A 22,699-nucleotide genomic window follows, 5' to 3' on the forward strand; every position below is an offset into this window, starting at 1 on the left:
ACCCAACCTCTCTCCCAATTGTGTATTACGACACTGTCTTTTCAAGTGACGCATCTCCTTCAGATGGTGTAGTTAGGATATGCGAGTGCTCTTCGCCTTCTCTCCCTCCCCCTCTTGTCCCGTGCTACTGTGCTCCCTGTCGACATCTTTGCACTTTGCATTGAGGACCTCTCCATCCAGCTCTACGATGGCATGATGATGATGTTTCCTGTTCCATTGCCCACACATGACGACTTATCCCCCACCCACATCACTTTGCTTCACTCATTCAGGACACCATTCAATGCTTACAAAGGCAACATCATGGCCAGAATTGCCAGTGATAGCCACTTCTCCACTACCAATTTTGATCAGTCATCATGAGAGAGATATTAATTCACATCTTGGTGACGTTGCATCCACCGCTTCACAGATTTACTGTGCGTGACGTCAGAAGGCGGGACCAGCTGACACAGCTTTGTGAAGTTGTGAAGTACAATTTTTCTCAAAATGGCAATTGTCTAACAACAAGATCATTGAAACAGCCTGCAATAATTACCATTTACTGCTATATGAACTGTATTATAAGTAAAAATTTAGTACACAACAAAATGAACTTCAAGCACAAACCAATATCATTACATTTCCTCTACAACTGTTTCTACTCAACAGAAATTTTAAAAATTTGTAAGGTGTGTATGTGAATGTGTTTGACTATACTTAAGTGTAATCACTGTGCGTAAAAAAGAATTAGTAGTAGAAAAGACTAATGTAAAAAGACTATTGCAAAATTGTCAGTAAGTTGTTATATTTTTTGCTGTTAATGGGCATTACGAGTGTAAACTAACTTGTTTGACATTACAGTTAGAGACCGCATTTATAATCCATTGAACAAGCAAACAATATCTCAACGAGCAACAGTTACTGTCATTTTAGGGCCTTATCAAGTCCGTGCCTTGAAAATGACAGGAGTTTGCATGTAGAAATATTGGACTTCTGATGAATTTATCTAGCTACATTCTCATGTGTTATTAGAGCATACAATATGGTGGGAGAAGCTTGTTTGGGCAATATGTCGAACATGGTAGTCTGTATAATTCAATGGATACAAAGTCCTAATCTGAAAGGTTAGGAAGTTCTTATTATTACTTATGCAACTGATAAGTTGACAAACATACTTTTAAACCACAACTCTTTAAAACTAAGAAATATTATTACTTTGTTCCAAAGTCTACATCATAATTCTGGTACCGCCTGCAGCGGAATTTGAATCCGCGTCAGACGTCATTGACGTCGAAGACCCATAGAGGTCTATGCACCATTGTGCCGTAAGCTGTGGCGATGCGCGCCTCCTGGCCCGCTTTTAGTGTGAGGGCGCCACAGCGGAACACGTGGTCCCAGCAGCCGATAGTGACGTCCCCGATAGCGTACTTAAGCACCTCTCGCTCATCCAGCCAGTCTAATCTTGCGTACGTCGGTTTACACCTTGCTTCACACTAGACAGCTTCTTTCCTTACTCTGTGTATGAGTGGACATGTCTGTTTCCTGGTGACTCCGTTGTTCGATCTTGTATTCGTTCTGTCCTTCGTTGGTCGTGTCCGTCCTCTCCCGTTCATGGGCCTCTCCGCAGGTCCCGCCGCGCTTTCTGTCACTGCTACCCCACGACTGTCCTGGTCACAATTACAACAGTAATACCATCATCACTTCTATTCGAGTCTGTTTCTGAACAATCTGATTGTAAATTTATGATGTTAGGTTCAAGGTTTATATTCATCATCACTTCCCTGTCAAATTCTTTTTTCTGAAGCTTTTCAGCTTGCTGCACAGACTGTGCCCATACTACAACAGTGACATGTGGGTAAATGCAAAACTGCATGACCCCATTCATGTGCAAAGAAGTCAAGTCTGTACATTTTGTCGAAGCGCTTATCATTGAAGCCAATTTTCTTCTGCGTAACTGTAACATGTTTTTGTTATGTTGGGTATTCATCAGTCACTCGCAGCACTTTAAGACATCATTGTTAAAACCATCCATTTGTGTTAAAGGTTCCTTGCATTTCAATGGTTTCCAGGTGACACAAAACCATTTTTTTCTATGGTTCCTACAGCTCTGACACTTTCATTTACAATTATCTTTACATTTCTCTTGGCAACAACACATGGTTCTGGAGTCCATTCTTGTGTCTTCAAATGTCAGCAGTAGGAGATCTGCTTTCAAATACACATTTGAAAAAGTTATAAATGTGGTAAATAATCCCCCTCACTTGCTTGTAAGCACTTCACATTTATTGGAGTCACCAGACTTTCTTTTTAATTGCACTTAAAAATTTACAAATACACATTCACGGCTATACTGCTGCAAGGAAAAAAAAAAAAAAAAAATTGACAGTGGAAAGAATAATTTGGTTGTCACAAAGAACGGCGACAGTGCAGCATGTAGAAGCAAGATTCTCACTCTTGTGCTGTAACTCGCTGTTAGCCGCTTGGAAAGAGAATGAATATTATTTGCTGCCGGTGGCTAGTAGAGGGGGATGCGCAGAATGGCTGAAAATTGGGCAATCTTCCTACATGATGTGAATGTTAGGTCTGAGGGATTGTGCCTGTCTGTGAAGGCCTTGGTGAAACCCTCAGCATACTGAGCAAGAGAGTTTTTGTCGCTGTAGATATGCCGTCCCTGGGTAGCCAGACTATATGGGAGGGAGTTTTTGGTGTGAAAGGGGTGACAGCTGTCAAAATGCAGGTACTGTTGGTTGGTTTAATGTGGACAGAGGTGTGGATGGAGCCATCACAGAGGAGAATGTCAACATCTAGGAAGGTGGCACACTGGATGGAGAAGGATCATGTGAAGTGGATGGGAGAGATGTTGAGATTGTGAAGGAATGAAGATAGGGTGTCAGATCATGAAGATATCATCAATGAACCTGAACCAGACTAGGGGTTTGGTGTTTTTGGATGCTGAAGGATGGTAAAGGAGGGTGTCATATGAGTGCCCATGATTATGCTGCAGATTTGTTCATATATACCTTCCCTTCAAATGAGAAATGGTTGTGGGTTAGCATGAAGTTAGTAAAGTGAATGAGGAATGAGGTAGTGGGTTTGGAGTCTGATGTGCGTTGGAAAAGGTAGTGTTCAGTAGCAGTAAGACCATGGACATGGAGGATATTGGTGTATGGGGAAGTGGCATCACCAGTGATGAGTAGGGATCCAGGAAGTAAAGGGTGGGGATGACGGAGAGTCGGTGAAGGAAGTGGTGGTGTCGTAGAAGCAGGGATTTGAGTTTGTGTTGGGCCTCTGATATGGGTCCACTCTAGCAAAGTTTATAGGTAGACAATTCAGATAATTGATGGAGCCCTTCTGACAGATAGTCATTGTGATTCATAACAATAGTGGTGGACCCTTTGCCTGCAGGTAGAATGATGAGGTCAGGATTTGTTTTGAGGTGTGTACAGCTGTTCTTTCTTCTACTGAAAGATTGACGTTCTGAGGAAGGGACCTGGGGAAGGATGGTGACGCTAAGTTGGAGGTAAGGAATTCCTGAAAGGTGACCGGCAGTTGGTTAGTTTGGAGGAAATCATGTTTGGATGGTGGTACGAACTGGAAGAGCCAGGCTTCAATGTTGGAATTAGGGTGGTTTTGGTTGGAGGAATTGGTGTCAAGGAAGTGCTTCCATTGCAGGGATTGGGAGGAGGAGAGTAGGCCTCTGAGAAGTCCAGCATGGTTAACTTTGTGTGTAGGGCTAAATGCGAGGTCTTTGGATAGGACAAAGTTCTATGGAGCTGAGGGTTTTGGTGAAAGGTTAACAACACTGTTATGAGAATGTTTTGCTCTAGATTTGGTGAACCATTGATAAGGAGTTTTTGGGGTGTGTGGCAAGTTGAAAAGGTCAGCTAGGCAAGATTCAGCTGCTATGAGGGGTGGACGAGGAGGAACACCGTGGGTATGATTGGGGTTGGTGGTGTCCCAAATTGGTAGTAGGATGACATTAGGTTGGATAATTTGTCGACGTGGTGTCTGGAATGCTCCTTCAGGTGCTGGAGAATAAGAGATTCAGTTTCAAACATGTGATGTATGGAGTAGGGATTGCAGAGTAGTAGTCACTGTTGTTAACACCTCCCCATACACCAACATCCCCATGTCCATGATCTTACTGCAACTGAACCTTTTCCAATGTCCTTCACACTCCAAACTCACTACCTCATTCCTCACATTCCTTACTAACACTATCCCAACCCACAATTACTACTTCTCATTTTAAGGGAAGTGTCAGACTGATGGCCTTTCAACTTTGAGTTTCAGTTCTGGGAATAGCGCCAAGTCGCAAGGTGCCAAATCTGGTGAGTACAGTGGCTGGGGTACAACCGCCATGTTATTTTTTGCCAAAAAGGTCCTTGTGAGCAAGGATGTGTGACAGGACGCGTTGTCGTGATCCAGCAGCCAGTTCCCTAGACGCCAAAGTTTGGGCCGTCATCGCCGCACGTTTTCATGGAGCTGTAGCAAAAGTCACAGTAGTAAGCGGAATTCAGTGTTTGGCTGGGTGGGATGAATTCTTTGTACACAATTCCCTTGGTATCAAAGAAAATGATGATCATGCTTTTCACCTTGCTTTTCAACTGTCTTGTTTTTTTTGGGCCTTGGAGATCATGGCCTCTTCCACTGGGACAATTGTTGCTTTGTCTCTGGGTCAAAACCATAAATCCAGCTCTTGTTGTTGGTGATAACTCGTGACAAAAAGGTTGGATCATCAGATGCGGTCTGACGAAGGTCTGTGCACACTTCACCACACTGTGCCTTCTTATCGGCAGTCAAGATTGGACAAGATCCTTGGCACAAATTTTGCGGTGACAAGATGCATGTCCAATTCATCAGTCAGCATTTGTTGACATGTCTCATAACCAATACCCACTTCATCGGCAAGGCCTCGAATGGTTCGACATCGATCCACACAAACCAATTGTTGAAGTTTGGCAACAATGCCTGGCGTTGTGTGGCTAACAGGTGTTCCAGTGTGAGCATCATCTTTGACGTCTGTACGGCCGGTCCTGAACCAAGCATGCCACTCAAACACGTGTATGGCTCATTCTCTGTCCCCCAAACACTTGTTGAATCTTGCAAGGGTCTCTGTAGCAGCACTTTTCCCGAGATTTGCAAAAAATTTGAAACACACGTGCTGTTCTGTTCATGGATCCATCATAAAATCGGCACACACCAAAGACAGAGTATTCCAGAAATGGACACACAACACTTCCTCCCAGCTGAATGACACTCCGTACACTGACTCTTCAAATATGCAGCTCTCGCCACCTAGCGGTGCAAAGATCTACTACTACTTTGCAGATGGCAGCAACAGTCCCGAAAATCTTGGATTCCACCTCGTACGAACAAATCCAAGGCAAACTCATAGGCACCTGTGTGGCGTCCTCCTATATCATCCTTTTCATGGGCCATCTAGAGGAGATCTTCCTAGCCTCCCAAAATACCAAAGCCCTAGTCTGGTTCAGGTTCATTGATGGTAGCTTCATGATCGACACCCTATCTTCGTTCCTTCACAACCTCAACGTTCTCTCTCCCATCCACTTCACATTCCTTCTCAACCCAGCATGCCACCTTCCTAGATGTGACCTCCTCTGTGATGGTTCCATCAACATCTCTGTCCACATTAAACCCACCAACAGTACCTGCATTTTGACAGCTGTCATCCCTTCACACCAAAAAATCCCTCCCATATAGCCTGGCTACCCGGGGAAGGCATATCTGCAGTGACAAAACTCCCTTGCTCAGTTTGCTGATGGTCTCACCACGGCCTTCACAGACAGGCACTATCCCCCAGACCTAGTCCGCAAACAGATCTCGTGCCATTTACCCTCCCTCGCCTGCCCCCAAACCTCCCACCACACCCAGAACCCAGCCACAAAGCAGTGTTCCTTTCGTCACCCAGTAACACCCTGGTCTGAAACAACTGAACATCCTTCACCAGGGCTTTAATTACCTATCATCGTGCCATGAAATGAGGGACATCCTACCTGAGACACTTCCCACCACTCCTAAAAAGTAGTGTTCCATCACCCAACTGACCTCCTCAACATCCTAGCCCATTCCTATGCCACACCTAATCCTAACTCCAACCCATAAGGATCTTATCCCTGTGGAAGACCCAGGTACAAAACCCGCCCAATCCACCCACCCAGCACTTCCTATTCCAGTTCGTCACAGGTTTATTCTACCCCATTAGGGCCAGCCTACCTACGAAAGCAGACATGTCATTTACCAGCTCTGCTGCAATCATTGCACAGCTTTTTATATTGGTATGACTACCGACCAGCTGTCCACCAGGATGAATGATCACCACCAAACTGAGGCCAAGAGCAATGTAGATTACCCATGCAGCTGAACACAACACCCTTGACTTCAATGGCTGCTTCACTACCCCAGCCATCTGGATCCTACCCTTGACCACCAGTTTTTCTGAACTCTGCAGATGGAAGTTATCGTTACAAAACATTCTCTCCTCCCATAACTATCCCTGCCACAACCTGTGTAACATACTGCTCCCACACCCTCCACCCAACACTTTCCACTCCCTCGGTCCTATCATCTCCTCCCCATTCCAATCTCCCAACCTGATTATTTGCAGCCCTCTGCCATCGCATCTGCCCGACTTTCCATGCTCCTCCCATTTTTGTACCTTTTCTCCCCACCTCCCTGCCCCACAACCTCCTGATGTTGCACCTGTTGGCAGTCTAGTCCCTGTACAGTCCACCAGAGAGTGTTTGTCTCTCTCCCCACCCGTACTACTACCCCTATCCCTATCCCTTGCACTGCCCCCCTCCCTCGATTGTAGTTACAACCCACATGATGTTGCATTCTGGCTGGTTGGGAGATGAGAATGAGGAGGAGACGATTCGACCAAGGGAGTGGAAAGTGGTGTGTGTGTGTGTGTGTGTGTGTGTGTGTGTGTGTGTGTGTGTGTGTGTGTGCGTGCCATACTGAAATTGTGTTCACGTACTGATTCTACCACTTTGAAATGTGACTCTACTACCCACAGTTTATAACACAAAGAGCATAATTTGTATGAGATTTTTCTATTTTATTTTGCTCTCTGGCAGGGAACATTTAAATACATGCTAACTACTTTTGTATTCATATTTTAGTAGCTTTTTATATTGGCTGTTAACGTAAGAAAATACATTGCTAATGATACAATGCTATTGGAAGCTTTTATAATGCTGGCTCATCTCAGTTTAATGCACAGTTGAACAGCAGCAAATGGTGAAATAATTTTAAGATTTCATAACAAATGGCTCTGGGTACACTTCATATTTTTCTATGTACATTACTTTCTTCAAACCAATACCAAATTGATTCATATGTGTGTGGCAGGGCAAGATGCAACTTCTTGAATAGTTCTCAGGTATTTGGACAGGGACAGGTGGCTTCACCCAAAAGGCACGTTATTTTGGCAAAGCTGATTTCTTGCCATCCTCAGGTGTTTCTAATGACTGAGTGATACTTGCTCGATGTCGCCTTTATATTCTCCCCCTCTACCTTCCCATCCCACCAGCCACCTCCATATGCAGAACTGGTGCACACCCAAGATGCAAGTTCATTTCCAATTTTAAATTTTTTTTACCTTTTTTTGGGGAGGGAGAGGAGGAGAGCTCATTGTGGTAACCAGAATACACAAACTTTTCCTTTTGGTTATAATTAAGTCAGTAAACTAGTCAAAATTATCTACTCAGTCACTCAATTATAAAACTGGCTTTAAAAATGGACAATGCCTGGGAGAAAGCAAAATTACTGAATTTGATCTTTTGAAAGTGTTCCATTGCAAAAAGCCATAGTACAGTTCTTTCTTTCAATCATTACACAAATGGCTAAATGGCATACTGAGATAAGTCATTTCTGAATACAAAATCAACTAAAGTTGCCCTACAGACGAAAGGAACTGGCCCTGATCTGTACAATTTTACATATATTATGAAAATGAACTTGCTCTTCTTCTAACAGTATTATCATACTTTGCTGGAGGAATCAAACTGGAGAAAGGCAGACACCATTCCTGTTCTCAAGATATGTCACAATACAACTTGGCGCTTAGGCAGGAACAAGCAAATCGGTGGAATTAGTCTTTGGGTTACAATGAATTGTTTCCACGAATTGCCGCACTTATCTAGTAAACAATGCAGCACATTGCAGCGGTACTGCATTGCAGTGGGCAGTGCTGGTTTCAGTAAGTTGATCATTTGCAAACCATCTCGTAACAGAACTGCCACTCCACTGCCATAAAAACACCAGTAAGCAGTAACAATAATTTGTAAATGCACCTACATTCAGCATGAAATGCAGATGTGAGGCTAAAATGGCTAGACAGCATGAGAACATATATAATGTAATACAAGATAATTTTCAATTAATTATCATTAGATTTTTAAGTTGTTTGAAACTTGTGATTTCCAATAAAGAAGCAATTTCAGACCATATATTCTGAGATATCCCTGTTATATGTTTCATCCTCAGGAAGCCACAAACTTTCTACTACCACACTTAAAAATTTCTCACAGTCCATGTTTTGCTTGTGGGAAGAAAAACAAATTGATTTGAATTTCACCAGATGTCATGTGAAGGCTGTACTGTTCGGCTGATATTGGCTATACCAAGACCATGCACATACTTGTGTCTGTCTTTGGTTGGTATCTGTAGGTGGAGGAACTCCTCAATGTTGATGCCACTGTGATCCCAGCATTAAATATTTAGGAATATGCATCTGGCATGTCCTAAAGCGAAATTACAACACTTTATGTTGGGAAAGTGCATGCAAAGCTAAAATTCTAAGGAAATCTAATTCAGTCACAATTGTAGCAACTTGCAGACTCTTGTTTGACCAGTTCTTGAGTACTGCTCACTAGTCTGTAGCCTAGTCAATGAAGATTGGTACACAGATAGGAGGGAGTGCCATTAACAACATACTAAAAATCCCAACTGGTGGAATGTGAGTTTGGAGGTAGAGAGGTGTTTGAAGGACTGTTTCTTCTTGTTCTTTTTTCCTTTTCAACAATTCTAAAACCATGGCTTTCCCAGTACAAAATTAAACCATATTAAATGTCCTGCAAAAAGGTCCCAATAGTTTTTTTCCCCCTCTATGACTAATGGTTTCCATGTTGCAGGGGATGGAAAAATCCAAGGTTATTAAAAATAAGTGTATTAATTGTATAACAATGTTTATTGTTGAATGAAGTAGGTTATGAAACAAATATTAAATGTGTATACCACATCTAGGTGCAGGAGAAGCATACTAAGGGACAAATTGTGTTCTGAAGGTGTAACCAAGTGTAACAGGGAGGGTAGAAGTGTGATGGAAAGCAGGTTGCTAGGTTAGGGTCATGCCCTTCTCTCCTTCAACGATCTGAACACTGAAGAGCGAGCAGCTAATTTCCCACCTCCTCTCCTCCACTATGTCACGCGAAGTAGATACAAGAATATTATGATAATGAAAGTTGCTACTCACCATATAGTGGAGATCCTGAGTTGCAGATAGACACAACAAAGAGACTCTCACTATTAAAGCTTTTGAACATTAAAGCCTTCGTTGACAAAACACACACACGCACACACACACACACACACACACACACACACACACACAAAAGACACTGAGTTGTGTTTGCTTGAGCGTGTGCATGTGAATGTGCGTGTTTATTGTTGATGAAGGCTTCAATGGCCGAAAGCTATAATTATGAGAGTCTTTTTGTGGTGCCTATCTGCGACTCAGCATCTCCACTATATGGTGAGCAGCAACTTTCCTTCTCATAATATTTCTACATTTCATCCTGGATTTTCCATTGTCTGAAGTAAATACAAGGTGTTTCACAAAATTATATTGACCCTCCACAGTGTGTCTTACGAATCACTGATGGTACAGTGGATAGACATGCCAAGGGATCTTTATTTTCCAAAAAAATGCATTACCGCTACAAGGAATACTGATAGGAGTTAACAATAATATAAATGCAGTGAACACATATGGACGTCATCTCTGCACACTGTACTACACTGAGCATCTAGTCTTTGTGCCCTGTATAGTAGCTGTAGTTTTCTTTCGAGAAAGGCAGCATCCTCCACCAAGAGTGCTGCTCACTTTTCAGTTTAATTCCCTGCTTGGTTCCACAAGCAATACTAGAGTGGAGGGCTGTGGTTTATTTCTTTTGCGATACTTAAATTACCTCTAATTGCAACACCAAAGTCAGGGACCAGAACCAACAATCAATGAGGGCAGTTAACCAACACACCAATTACTGCCCTGCACGGCTTAAGGTTATACATGTTTCACAGCTTACTTAGAAATGTAACGCTAGTCAACTTCACGTACGATTAAGTATAACTTCATATGGAGACCAACAACTATATACAACAAGAAAGCCACTTTAACTGATGTAAGATATATCAAGCATTACTTTCAGAATTGTATTAAAGCCCCTACACACAAAATGCAAATAACAACCACTGACAGGTTAAAAGGAGAGAAAAAAAAAAATAACACCAATACTACAACAGACTTCACCTCCAGTTGAATATTCAGTGACTTCCCAAATTAACAACTTTAAAAACCAATGACTCCCAGACAACCTAATCTGGAAACCCACTGAAGCACAAACAGTTACTCAAACTTAGTGATAAAACAATAAATATGACCAACACCTATCAACATATTAGAAAAATTTGGCGAATGAAGCCCACTCCATTCTGGTTGCACTGCAATATAACCACAAGGCAATGTCACCTTATTACTATTTACTAACACGCAATTTAAGGAAATATTTGCAACCAAAGCCAAAGCCCTTCAACGAATATACATATGGGAACTAAATCTGATCCTCATGAATACTACTAACACTGACAGGCTTTTACACAGTAAAATATCACAACATAGCACTTAAAACAAAAAACACCTAAAGTACAACTAGAGCAACACTAACCATAGCTTAACCAATGTCAAATGAATTCCCCTCAAGGAAAAGTATACCAAGCACAACAGCATATCAGTAAGGGTGATAAATTCTTAGTTACTGCTTGATTTCCCTTAACCACTAACGGCAGCAGAAAAGCACAAATTCTCTAATACATTGCTTGACTTATATTGAAATATCTGAAGTTCCATGGCATTTAAGTGTCCTAGTAATAATGCAGAGGGAACAAGTCCCCATGCTTCTTTAGATGTTGGGATGGTTGAGGCTGGGGAGGTGCATTTCATACCCCTCAAGCTGTGAAAAATATTCCAGCCAGTGATAGTGGAGACAAATTAACACACACTTGGGAGAGGCTCTTCAGTGTGATAGAAAGGTGAAAGCTACAGCTTTCAAGATGTTTTCTTTTTCTTTTTTTTTACATAATAGCTCATTTAACAACTGCAAATAAATACTCACTAATAAACTGAAAGTAACTGTACTATAAACAGAACAATTCAGTGAATTTGTCTACACACATAAGAGAACTGGACTGGAAATGATGGGTTGGTATAATCCATCTGTAAACTGTGTGCCATATGGCACTTCCCACTAGATTGTCTTTTGCCTTTGGCTGTGGTGGACTACATTGTTAATTTAAAATCCCTGCTGCTTCCAACTGTTACTTTACATACTGGGTAAGTGGACAATGCTCTGTAGCATTTGCCAGTTAAGCACTGGCAGTATCCTGGCAAGCAGGCAGCAAGTTGGACAGTGCCTTCGTGGTGGCATGTGCGCTGGGTCATGGATACATTATTGTTGTTGAAAGTTGCTACAAGAATCTCTTTCTCTGTTGTCCTTCGAAGAACTGCATATTTACAGATTGTTCACTACCCCAATTATCTTACTGTCATTAATGTTTGCAAATTCAGTAATTTTGTATTTTTCTGTTGGTGTTAGCTGTTGTTAAGGGAATGCAACTTCTCAACATAGGAATGCAACTGCTCAATACACTTTTTTTTTTTTTTTTTTTTTTTTTTTTTTTTTTTTTTTTTGCAAAGTATCGAAGAACATCACACATCATAAATAAAAAGTTAAGTATATTGCAATTCAGTATTCTAATCATACTTACTGTTTTTCATACTTATTGTAAAAAAAGTTACAGAAAAATGCTTTTCTTTATGAAATATTAAGTGACTCACTCTTCAGTTAAGAAACATCTATTATATCAACTTACATATGATACACATTTGTATGTAAACTTCATATGTTTTTGTTATTGCTGATAGTAGTTGGAGCTATCAGTTATGGAGTAGCAAGTTGAAAGCTGGTATGAGCTGTTGCACTGTAAACTCTATTTGCAAATGATTTTATTATACTGTCAACAAGTACTCTGTCTGTCACACATTGAAGAATCTGGTGGTTACTTAAAAGTTGATGTGAAAAAGTACTCTGTATAATAATTTTATTTCAATGTACATATGTTCAAGTAACAACCTGACCATGTCTTGCAGAAATCAGAATCTACCATCTAGATGAACAGCCGAACAACAATTTCACCGAACACAAAGTTAAATATGAACAATGAACTTTGATTATTCTACCTGCACATGCTCATACTAATATGTATTTCTTATGGAAACATATGCAAGGTCAGTAATTTGCAAAGTTTGTTTATTTTTTTATTACTACAATTATTGTAGTCCTCTGAGAAAGGGGTGGATCAGAACTTTTACATGATCAGTTCCATTCCCTCACAGATATTCACACTCAGTTTGTAAGATAAACTGTGGATGTGCAGTAAGTGGCTCCACTCAGTGTAGCCCGTACAAGTGCCAGCAGTTCAAGAATGTAAGAGATATATGTAGTCTGATAGTAATACAATTAATGGTGGAAAAAGTGCAGTAACTTTCTAATCATTCATTAATTTACCATCAAGTGGTATTGAGAACAGCTAAAATTGTTAAAATTGAACAAAGCTCCTAGGCCCAATGAAATCCCTGTCAGAATCTATAATGAATTTGTGGTGGAGAGATCCTCTTCTAACTATGTCTATCATAGATCCCTTGAACAAAAATTCGTAGTTTGAAGAAAGCACAGATCACACACAATTACATGAAGGGTAGTAGTGATCCACAAAACTAACCATCCAATATCCTTGACATTGATACCTTGCAGAATCTTAGAGCACATTCCAAGTTCAATCAACCATACACAGGTATCTTGAACAGAATGACATGCTCCATGCCAACCAGCACTGATTCTGAAAATATCGATCATGCGAAACCCAACTTGCACTTTTCTCACATGTCATACTGATGGCTTTAGATCAAGGCATTCAGGAAGACGCAATACTGATTTCTGAGTAGCATTTGACTCAGTAACACATCTACACTTATTGTCGTAAGTATGATCATACAGTGTATCAAGGGAAATGTCTGATCGAATTGAGGATGCTTTGGTAGGGAGGGCACAGCATGTTACCTTGGATGGAGAGTCATTGTCAGATGCAGAAGTATCTTTGGTTTGTTCCTGGGAAGTCTGTTGGGACCCTTGATGTTCATGGTGTGTATTAACCACCTTGTAGACAATATTAACAGTAACCTCATGCTTTTTGCTGCTGATGCTGTTATCTATAATGAAGTACTGTCTGAAAGAAGCTATATAAACAGACAGTCAGATCTCGATAAGATTTCAAAGTGATGCAAAGATTGGCAACTTGCTTTAAATGTTCATAAATGTAAAATTGAGCACTTCACAAAATAATAAAAAAAAAGTAGTATCCTATGATTGTAATAGCAATGAGCGGCAGCCTGAATTGGCCACCTCCTAAAAATAGCTGGGTGTAACTGTGTGTGGAGATATGAAATGGAATGATCACATAGGTTCACTTGTTTATTGGTAGAATACTGGGAAAATGCACTCAGTCTACTAAGGAGATTGCTTAAAAACCACTCGTGCAACCCATTCTGAACTATTGCTCACCAAATAAAACATAGGGGATATTGAATGTATACAGAGAAGGGCAGCATAAATGGTCACAGGTTTGTTCAACCTATGGGAGAATGTCACAGAGATGCTGAAGAAACTGGTACACTCTTTAAGATAAACTATCCTGGGAAAACCTACTTATAAAGTTTCAAGAACCAGCTTTAAATGATGATTCTAGGAATATAGTACAGCCCATTAGTTATTGCTCATGTAGTGATTGTGAGAACAAGATTAGATTAATTGCAGCACACACAGAGGCATTTAAACAATTATTCTTCCTGTGCTCAGTACATGAATGGAATGAGAAGAAACCCAAATAACTGGTACAATGGGATGTATCCTCTGCCACGCACTTCAAAGTGGTCTGCAGAGAGTAGATGGCTTTACAATACACTGTCAACAACAGACAGTGCTAACGTGTCACTTGTCAAGCCAGTCCCTTCTGCACCAACACTACATAAATCACTGACATCATCATGCAAATTAAACACCTCTCAGCCATTGTTTACAGGAAAGTATTTTATATAAAAGCTCATTTAAAAATTGCAAATAAATACTCACTTAATAAACTGAAAATAACTTCATTATATAATCATGTGCTCAGCAAAGTTATTTCATCTACTCACTTAAGGGGACAGGAAATACTGAGAAGGTATAGTCAGTCTGTAAACTGAAAAGGGAGCAGTGCTTTTGGTGGGAAAGTTGCTTTTCCCAGAAGAATACTACAGCTGATGTACAGCATGACTAAACATCAGTTTCTCCTCTAGCATAGTAGAACAGTGTGCAGAGATTTATACGGATCTTGCCCACATGCATAAGTATTATTAGTAACTCAAATCTGCATTCCATGTAGTATTAATGTAGCTGGTGGAAAATAAACACCCCCAGGCACATCTATACGCTGTGATCCACGATGTTTCCTGTGGAGGGTTGATATAACTTTGTGAATCACACTGCATTTGCATCTTGTGATGTAGTGGGGTTAGATGAGTGCACAATAACCTGCTCCCTCTTCAGTTTGAAGACCTATGAAGGAGGGGAGTGCACAACCACTATTTGGTGACCTACCTTTCCTGGCACTTGTACACTCCACATCACTCCTCCACCCAGCTACACCCGTGGAAGACAATTTATCCCTAAATAAGACTCTACTGCACTTATATGTGGTAGAAGCATTTAAAACTTGTTCTAAACTCACTTCATTCAACAATAAATGTTAATTTTATACCATTAATATTTTTAAAAATGTGCAATTTTCCATTCCCTGCAATGTGGAAACTATAAGTACTAAAGAAAGAATTATAGAATCTTCTTGTAGCAAATTTAATATATTTTAATTTAGTACTGGGGAACATTTTCATTACAAGCTGTAATTTTCAAGTTATTCAAGAAAAACATAGAAAAGTGACCTTTACACACACACACACACACACACACACACACACACACACACACACACACACACACACCACTTGGGATTTTTAGCATAATGAACATGAAATTTCCTCCTACCACTGTACAAAAATTTGACTACACAAATCCTTCCCTTCCTCCCTCCCCCTATTTTATTTTGTTGATTGGACTAATGTGGTCTATACTGGGTAGGGTAATAGGGGAGATCCAAAGAAGAGCAGTAAATTCACTCAAGATTCGATTAGTAACACAGAGTGGTGATGCTCATCAAACTGGTATATGCTGCACGAGAGGCCTTAGACATCTCACTGAGGTTTACTGTTACAACCATGAGAGCAGCCACTTCTCGCCATCAGGCAGTATATTACTTCCACCCACACAACTGTTGCATAATGAGTGTGATGGAAAACTTAGAAATTCATGGATGTAATACAGGCTTACCGGTATCTGGTCTTCCCAAAGACAAGTTGCAAATGGAACAGGGAAAGAGAAAAAGTTGTGATTACTGAAGTACCCTTCAACACACACCACGAGGTGGCTTGTCGAGTACAGATGTAGAAGTTCAGTCTATCACTTTGGAGTGGTAGAGAATAATGAGTAACTGTTGGACAATATATTAACAACACTTCCACAATTTTCCAGCGATTGCTAGAAATTGTGCTGAAATGTGCTCTAGATAAATAACCAGATTTCTGTAAGCCTTTCTTTTCCTCTTCCATTAATTGCATTTTACTTTTTCAACTGATTGCCCTATTTTATGTAAAGATATTTTCAAATTTTAACAAAGAACAATCAACAAAGATTTTTTTGAGAAATATATTTTACTATGATACAATATTTTAAATTATTGGCAAATATATTTAAAATTTAAGGCACTTATTATTGTACACACAAAACAATAAACTAATTAAAAAGCTAGAAGATGAAAGGTCTCCATTTTCAACCCTTCAGCAGTACAACCCATCTACAATAATCATGGAAACATACACTGACATGTATATACAACTAAGTACAAATGGATATTGGCCCCATACAAAAATCAATCTTATATAACAGTTACACAATTTTTACATTGCAAAACTAAGGCAGTTAGTGATTGTGACTGCTTACAGAAAGGACTTCAATATGCTAATAAATCCTGAAGTATCTCCTGAAAAATGAAATTAAAAATGCAAAGTTTTATCACTTCCTTTTTCTCACAAATTAATGCAGTCTGCATTAATCACCAGTGTATAGACTGCCAGAATAATTATGTCTTTCATCAAATTGATACCCAAGTACAGGGGAATGCATTACACCAACAAATTTACCTGCTCAAAGAATATATTTGTGGGTGCCATAGGCACCTACATACCAAGGCAGTGTGCAGTAAATCATTTCAAGTGTGTTTACATCTTAATAGGTTACAGTACAGTGGTAAGTAGTTATCTCCCATTGGGCTAAGGACTAGCTCATCCACAATTTAAAGGCAAATATGAAACTCTGTGAAACTTAAGATTTTTTGTGAGTACAATGCACTCACTATTCATTAAAGCTGTAAAATAACATTTCGACAACTGCAATTTTGGATCTCTGAGCTGAGCCAACAAGTCATCAATGGGCTGAGGGTGCAAATGGGGCAAAAACCTAATGAATGCAAATAAATGAACACTGAACCAAGATAGAAGCTGGTTACATAACACCCAGTATTTCACAAGTGTTTGAAATCATCAGATACAGATATTCACTTCCAAAGCCAAAATAAGCTGTCTTCCTGGTTTTGCACCCTGGAAGGTGAGATATAAGGCCACGAAACAGAAATAAAGAAGGAAAAACAAATCAACTGCAAAAAAAATTGAAATATGTCAAATAAGAATTTAAAACAAAATCATTACCGTGGTGGGACAGAAAACAATAACAAGGAAACCACACACAACAATATATACAAATAGTCCTGGCCAGCAAAGCAATCATCTGAAGATTACACATAAATGAGAAGCAGTGAGAAAGTTATGTGTAATTTTATTGCAGGAAAGAAATTAAATGTAGTTACAAGACATGGTGAAGTGAATAATCACAAGAGTGAGAAGGATACAAAAGATAGGAGGATGAGATAACAGAGCTCAAAAAAGAAAATTAATGGAATTAATGAGCAAATGAAAGGAAGTGCAAAGGTATATATAGACATAAAAACAGATGAGGGAGATCACATCACACAGATTGAAACAAGGATGAGAAAATTAGCCTTTTCTGTGAGGAGGAGGAGGGGGGGGGGGAGGATGAGAAATAAAGATCTGTAACTATGTAACTGCACTGATGTTGGTAGGGGAAGTGAGGAGCAGGAGGGGGGAGGGAGAGTAAGTTGGGTTCTTGTAAACCTAACTTAAACAGATGAGCTACATCAACCAACCACTTTGTTAATGGTCATGTCCACTATAGGGATCAATTTTTTATATTGTTATTTATTGCTTTTCCTCCTAGCACTTTTATATGCGTCCATAATTTTCCATTCACATATGAAAAGTATGAAAACCTATACCTATTTACAAAATTTAAACAAAACATTGTGAGAAAGCTAAACAAAGTTATTTGTTTTCTGAAATAATAATACAGATACCTACATAACTCATAGCTAATGAAGTCTATTGAACAAACAAAAAGCAGTGATCTTTAATGGAAGCCACTAAGAAGTAACAGTTTTACAGTCGTTAAAACGATTTGTACATTACAAAATATTTCCTATAGCATTGACCTGCAATGCTTACCAACTGGAACTTCTTTACCAACAATGACAAGCATATTCCATTAAGAAAATGTTTATAGCATATTAGAAAGATTATGCAGAACACAAAAAGCAATTTAATGAGATCTTATCACAATGAACAACAATTGCACAATTAAATATAACATAATTAGTGTTGTCCATTTAACATAATTAAAAGGAGGCTAAAAGACCTTAAAGTGTCTAACTAGAAAATGAACGAAGTTGTCACAAGCAGTTGAAATGATATTAAGCATTAGTAATGCGGAAGCATCTCTATCACATGCAATGAAACAGTTTTAAAAAACAGAGGTTGCCTTCTTTATATTATTCCTCTCAGACTTTGTGCTTAATTAAACTGAAAGAATAAAAACCCATAGTTATGAGAAAAGTACAGCCATTAGTTGGTTCTGGGTTATTCCAAAACGCAACTTAAGACCTGTAAGCACAATAGCTTCCAAAAATTAAGAACAATCTTTCAGGATTCATATAATTTTCTTCATCACAATACTCATGTATTACAGATAACAAATGATGAAATAACTTTACACACACAGACAAAACACGATCACAAAATGCCTAAAATTCACATCTTTACCTTACTGAAACCAACATATACGTACAAACACTACCTTACTCTTTCTGATAATTAACTGTAACTGTTATTGAATAAGTCAACAATTGTGCCGTAAAATGCTACTAAACCAACTTTATTAACTCAGCCAAAAAATAAAAAATGAGGATAAAAAGGATTAAAAATAAAATAGGTAACACTCACCAGCAAATATGTGAAGGCATAGGTACACTTGAAGACTCTGAAAATTGTATTAGCTTTACCTAATACAAAGAAAAGAGCTCAGACTTTAAAGGTTGTATGATTTTCTGTCCTTTCACAAAAGCATATGTGCCACAATCATTTAACTGCAGGCAAATAGCTATCTATCCTTATACTTAGTTTAATGTTTCAATACCGGAATATCCATTATGCTTACAGGTCTCCTTGAACAGGAGGCGGCACATCTGTTAGTGTCTAGTTATCTGCTGCAAATCTATCAATTTTAAAAAAAATCTGAAGCAAACAAGAAATCTACAGGGAATGGGAAAGATGTACTGGTAACTAATGTCACATTCTTATGTTTAATATCTATGCTAATTCAATGTTGGCAACTGTTTCTGACAAATACATATCAGATTAAAATTTATAGTAAAGCTGGTAGGTAAATCGCTCTAAAGAACTGTACTTGTCATTGCTGTAAAGGAACTTTAAGCAGATTCCACATGAAACATTTGCATACATGCTTAATCACTTTAAAGACATATAATTAAATGCAATTCGTACAGGAAAAAGTGACAAATATCACCAAAGTTACAGAGTAAAAGAAAAGAAAAACCAACAACATATTTCTTTAATAAAAACATCTCTTTGGAGCTCTGTTAAAGCTGCTTATGAAAGACTGGCAAATCCTCCATAACATATTCTCCTCTGTCTTTCTTTACACTGATAATGTCCATAAGAATAACTCTATATTTATACTGTAACAAATTACTGCACTTTCCAAGGAGATGGAAAAAATAAAAACATAAATAAACCACAGGCTTATGACATGACAAAAGCTGCAAACTATAAATTTTTTCACTATAAAAAAGAAAACAGACTGAACAAAACTCTTTTTTGGACTTTTAATGATAATCAGAAGTATAATCCAACACACAGAGTTTACAGTATCACAAAATTTGAATTAAGAATTAACTGGTGTGCAAGGACTACCCCTACAGTTCTGAAACTAAGGGAGACCAAAGGACCTGCAATGAACACTGGGAAAGTAATGAATGATGCTTACATTTGTGATCCTTGCAAAAAGCAGTGATATAATTTACACCCCAAAATAAAATCTTTCTTTCAGTTAAAGAAATCAGGTACTGTACCGTATAATTTCTTAAATCAACAACATATTATCTATTGTGATTACATGGAAGCTTATGTTGAATGCATAGGAATGACTAACAGCAAATTCAGATAGTGTGATATCAAAATACTGAAAGTACATGTTAACACTTATACTTTGTTTTAAGAATTAGACTATACAAAATATAAAGTAAATGCACCACATCTGTTTCACATACAATTAATTTCCCACCACAAACACTTTCTTCTAGAGGCTCTGCACAAAATACTGCCACAAAAAGGTTAAAATAGTGATATGTACTGTTCCAAAAAAAATACGTAAAGTACTGGCAATATGTGTTAGCTTACTATAGGAACGATTATGGACTGCCAATGTCTCAAGACATTTAAATTTCCTATTTAGGTTAATTGTTTTAAGATGGCCAGCAGAAACAGCCAAACACGCATGAAAATAACTAATTATTTTACATACTGTAAGTACATATCGAAAGTTTATCTTTTGTATCTTAGAACAATGAGCAATAATTTGAAACCTAACAGTGTATTGTAAGATTTTGTAAGCAACAACACTGCATTATCAGTTACTAGGAGCCATGGCTAATATGCCAAAACAGGTGCTATCCAATTCAAGTGAGTTTTAAACACTACAAACACAAACCCACTGTGTTAACGGAACTATCAATATAAGAAGCTTCATTTAAGCTGAAGTATAAAATAGCATTCTGTATCAGCCTCCAATGTGCTTCAACAGATGAAATAGCATTTTTTTTTACACAAAAATATTGCATCACAAAGAGAGTAACTATTTAAAGCTCTCACACACTGTACATTCAATACGAACGACCAGCAACGACTCCAGCCATTGCATGTACTGTCAAAACTTAAGTTCATAGCTGACAGACAAATAAATAACGCATTTTATACTACAAACAACACATTCAGGTCTCATCATTATCAAATCCATTATGCAAGTGGCTTGAATCAGTACTCTTGATTTCAAACACTTGGCTCATTCCTAGAATACTTCCTGAATTACTTCCAAAATATACAAGACGATGAAGACCTGTTGTCCTTAAAGTGCAGACTGGGAATGTTATTTTCTTCACCTGGGAACCATCGTCAGATCTCACAGCTACAGTCATTCTAGGAGCATATGAGTAACAGATGTAGTCATCGAGGCTTGTAAAACCATCCTAGAAAGTTCAGTTTTAAATCAGCAATTGAGAAAATCAAAAACATTTTTTAAATACAAAATTACTTAAGAAAATAAGCTCCTATATGGAAAAACATTCATGGCATACCTGGAAACAATGGTAAAATTTGCATCATTAAAAAAGAAAAAAGTTGTCAGTAAATACCAATTAGCTTACTATAACAAACTTTTATATGTATCACAGTGCACCAGAGGTGCACAACTATCTATAAGCAAACTTGCTGTCCAATAATTTGCAGAATATCAGACACATCAAAAGATGTACACTTATGATTAAGATATGTTCATTTTCTCTTGTTCTCTAAACCCCCCAGACTATTCTCACAACCTGCGATAAAACATTTGAGATGGAAACTACATATCATCATTCCCTCTATAAAGCAGTAATTTTGATACAAGTTAATTTTAATGAAATGTCTTTCAAGCTGTAATCATTGGTGATTACCAAGATGGGAGTGACCATTAGAGGGGCTCCTCGGTTTGAAGAAGGATGCCAGGAGTGCAGTGATACCTTCCTTAGATGTAATTGCAGCTAGGACCACTCAGTTAATGGTAACCTAACAGAACCAGAGTGTTCACTTGTAAAATGAAAATAGCCTTTTGAAGGAAGGACCATTTAGAGTTGCTATAGAAAATAGTGCCTGTTTTCTGCTAGGAAAAGTTTTTAAACAGCAGTTAGCAGGGTCACTCAGCCTCATTTTTGTCAATGTCCTGAAGCAGTCAACATGAAGTGCACAAATAGGCAGTGTCCATCTCAGAGGACCCTGTGGTAGGTGTCACATTGGCAACAGTCTGGCTCTAAGGCCTCAAGCACATTTAAGAGCTGTGACACCTTTGAAAATTGAGAATGATGTTTATTATTTGTGAGACACAAATGATCAACCTGACTGGAAGACCTCTCTCACACTTGTCTCAACCTTATAATGGCTTCTTTGATAACATTTAGTGACATTTTTAACTGATGCTTGATAATGTATGAAATCTGATACTGAATGCTAATGCATCTTTTCCTTCCATTTCAGTTCTTAATATTCATTTTCCTGTTTGTAGATTTTAAGTGCAGACTACTTTAATTGAAATGAGTAAAATTTCAGACTCTCCCACTGTTATAATTGTGGTCCAGCCCTTCCTCTACACCTACATCCCCAAGGTAAGCTAGGATTAATTGATGTTCACATCTGTATGTAGGATAGAGCTGGGTGCTTTTAAGGCCACACTGTATGTCAACACCTTCTTCGGGTTCCACTTATTACAGGAACTGGTGGGAAAGTGAGGTGTACCACCACAAACCTGATGTGTGTGTGTGTGTGTGTGTGTGTGTGTGTGTGTGTGTGTGTGTTTTCTTGGGGGGAGGGGGGGCACGGGGGGCGGGGGGGGGGGGGGGGGTGCATGTACACATTTACTGTAACTTGACAAGTTATTTGTTCTGCAAGATAGCAAGTTTTCTCCCGGTTTTGAGTGTTTATGTCAACAACTCAAAGCTTTTGCTATTCAGTGAGTGGTTTCCTTTACTCCACAAT

The 22,699-nt window shown here is 38.8% G+C and overlaps 1 protein-coding gene across 1 annotated transcript in view; it reads right to left on the reverse strand.

The window, feature by feature from the left end:
* Positions 1-17,558: 17,558 nt before the first annotated feature.
* Positions 17,559-22,699, reverse strand: part of LOC126179226 (phosphatidylinositol 4,5-bisphosphate 5-phosphatase A-like) — a 76,570-nt gene continuing 71,429 nt past the window's right edge. The window contains exon 9 of the mRNA XM_049924592.1: positions 17,559-21,159. Coding sequence (XP_049780549.1) covers positions 20,905-21,159 — 255 coding nt within the window. The 3' untranslated portion in view covers positions 17,559-20,904. The remainder of the gene's footprint in view (positions 21,160-22,699) is intronic.

Source organism: Schistocerca cancellata, chromosome 1 (assembly GCF_023864275.1).
Source record: "Schistocerca cancellata isolate TAMUIC-IGC-003103 chromosome 1, iqSchCanc2.1, whole genome shotgun sequence".
NCBI classification, from domain to species: Eukaryota; Metazoa; Arthropoda; class Insecta; order Orthoptera; family Acrididae; genus Schistocerca; species Schistocerca cancellata.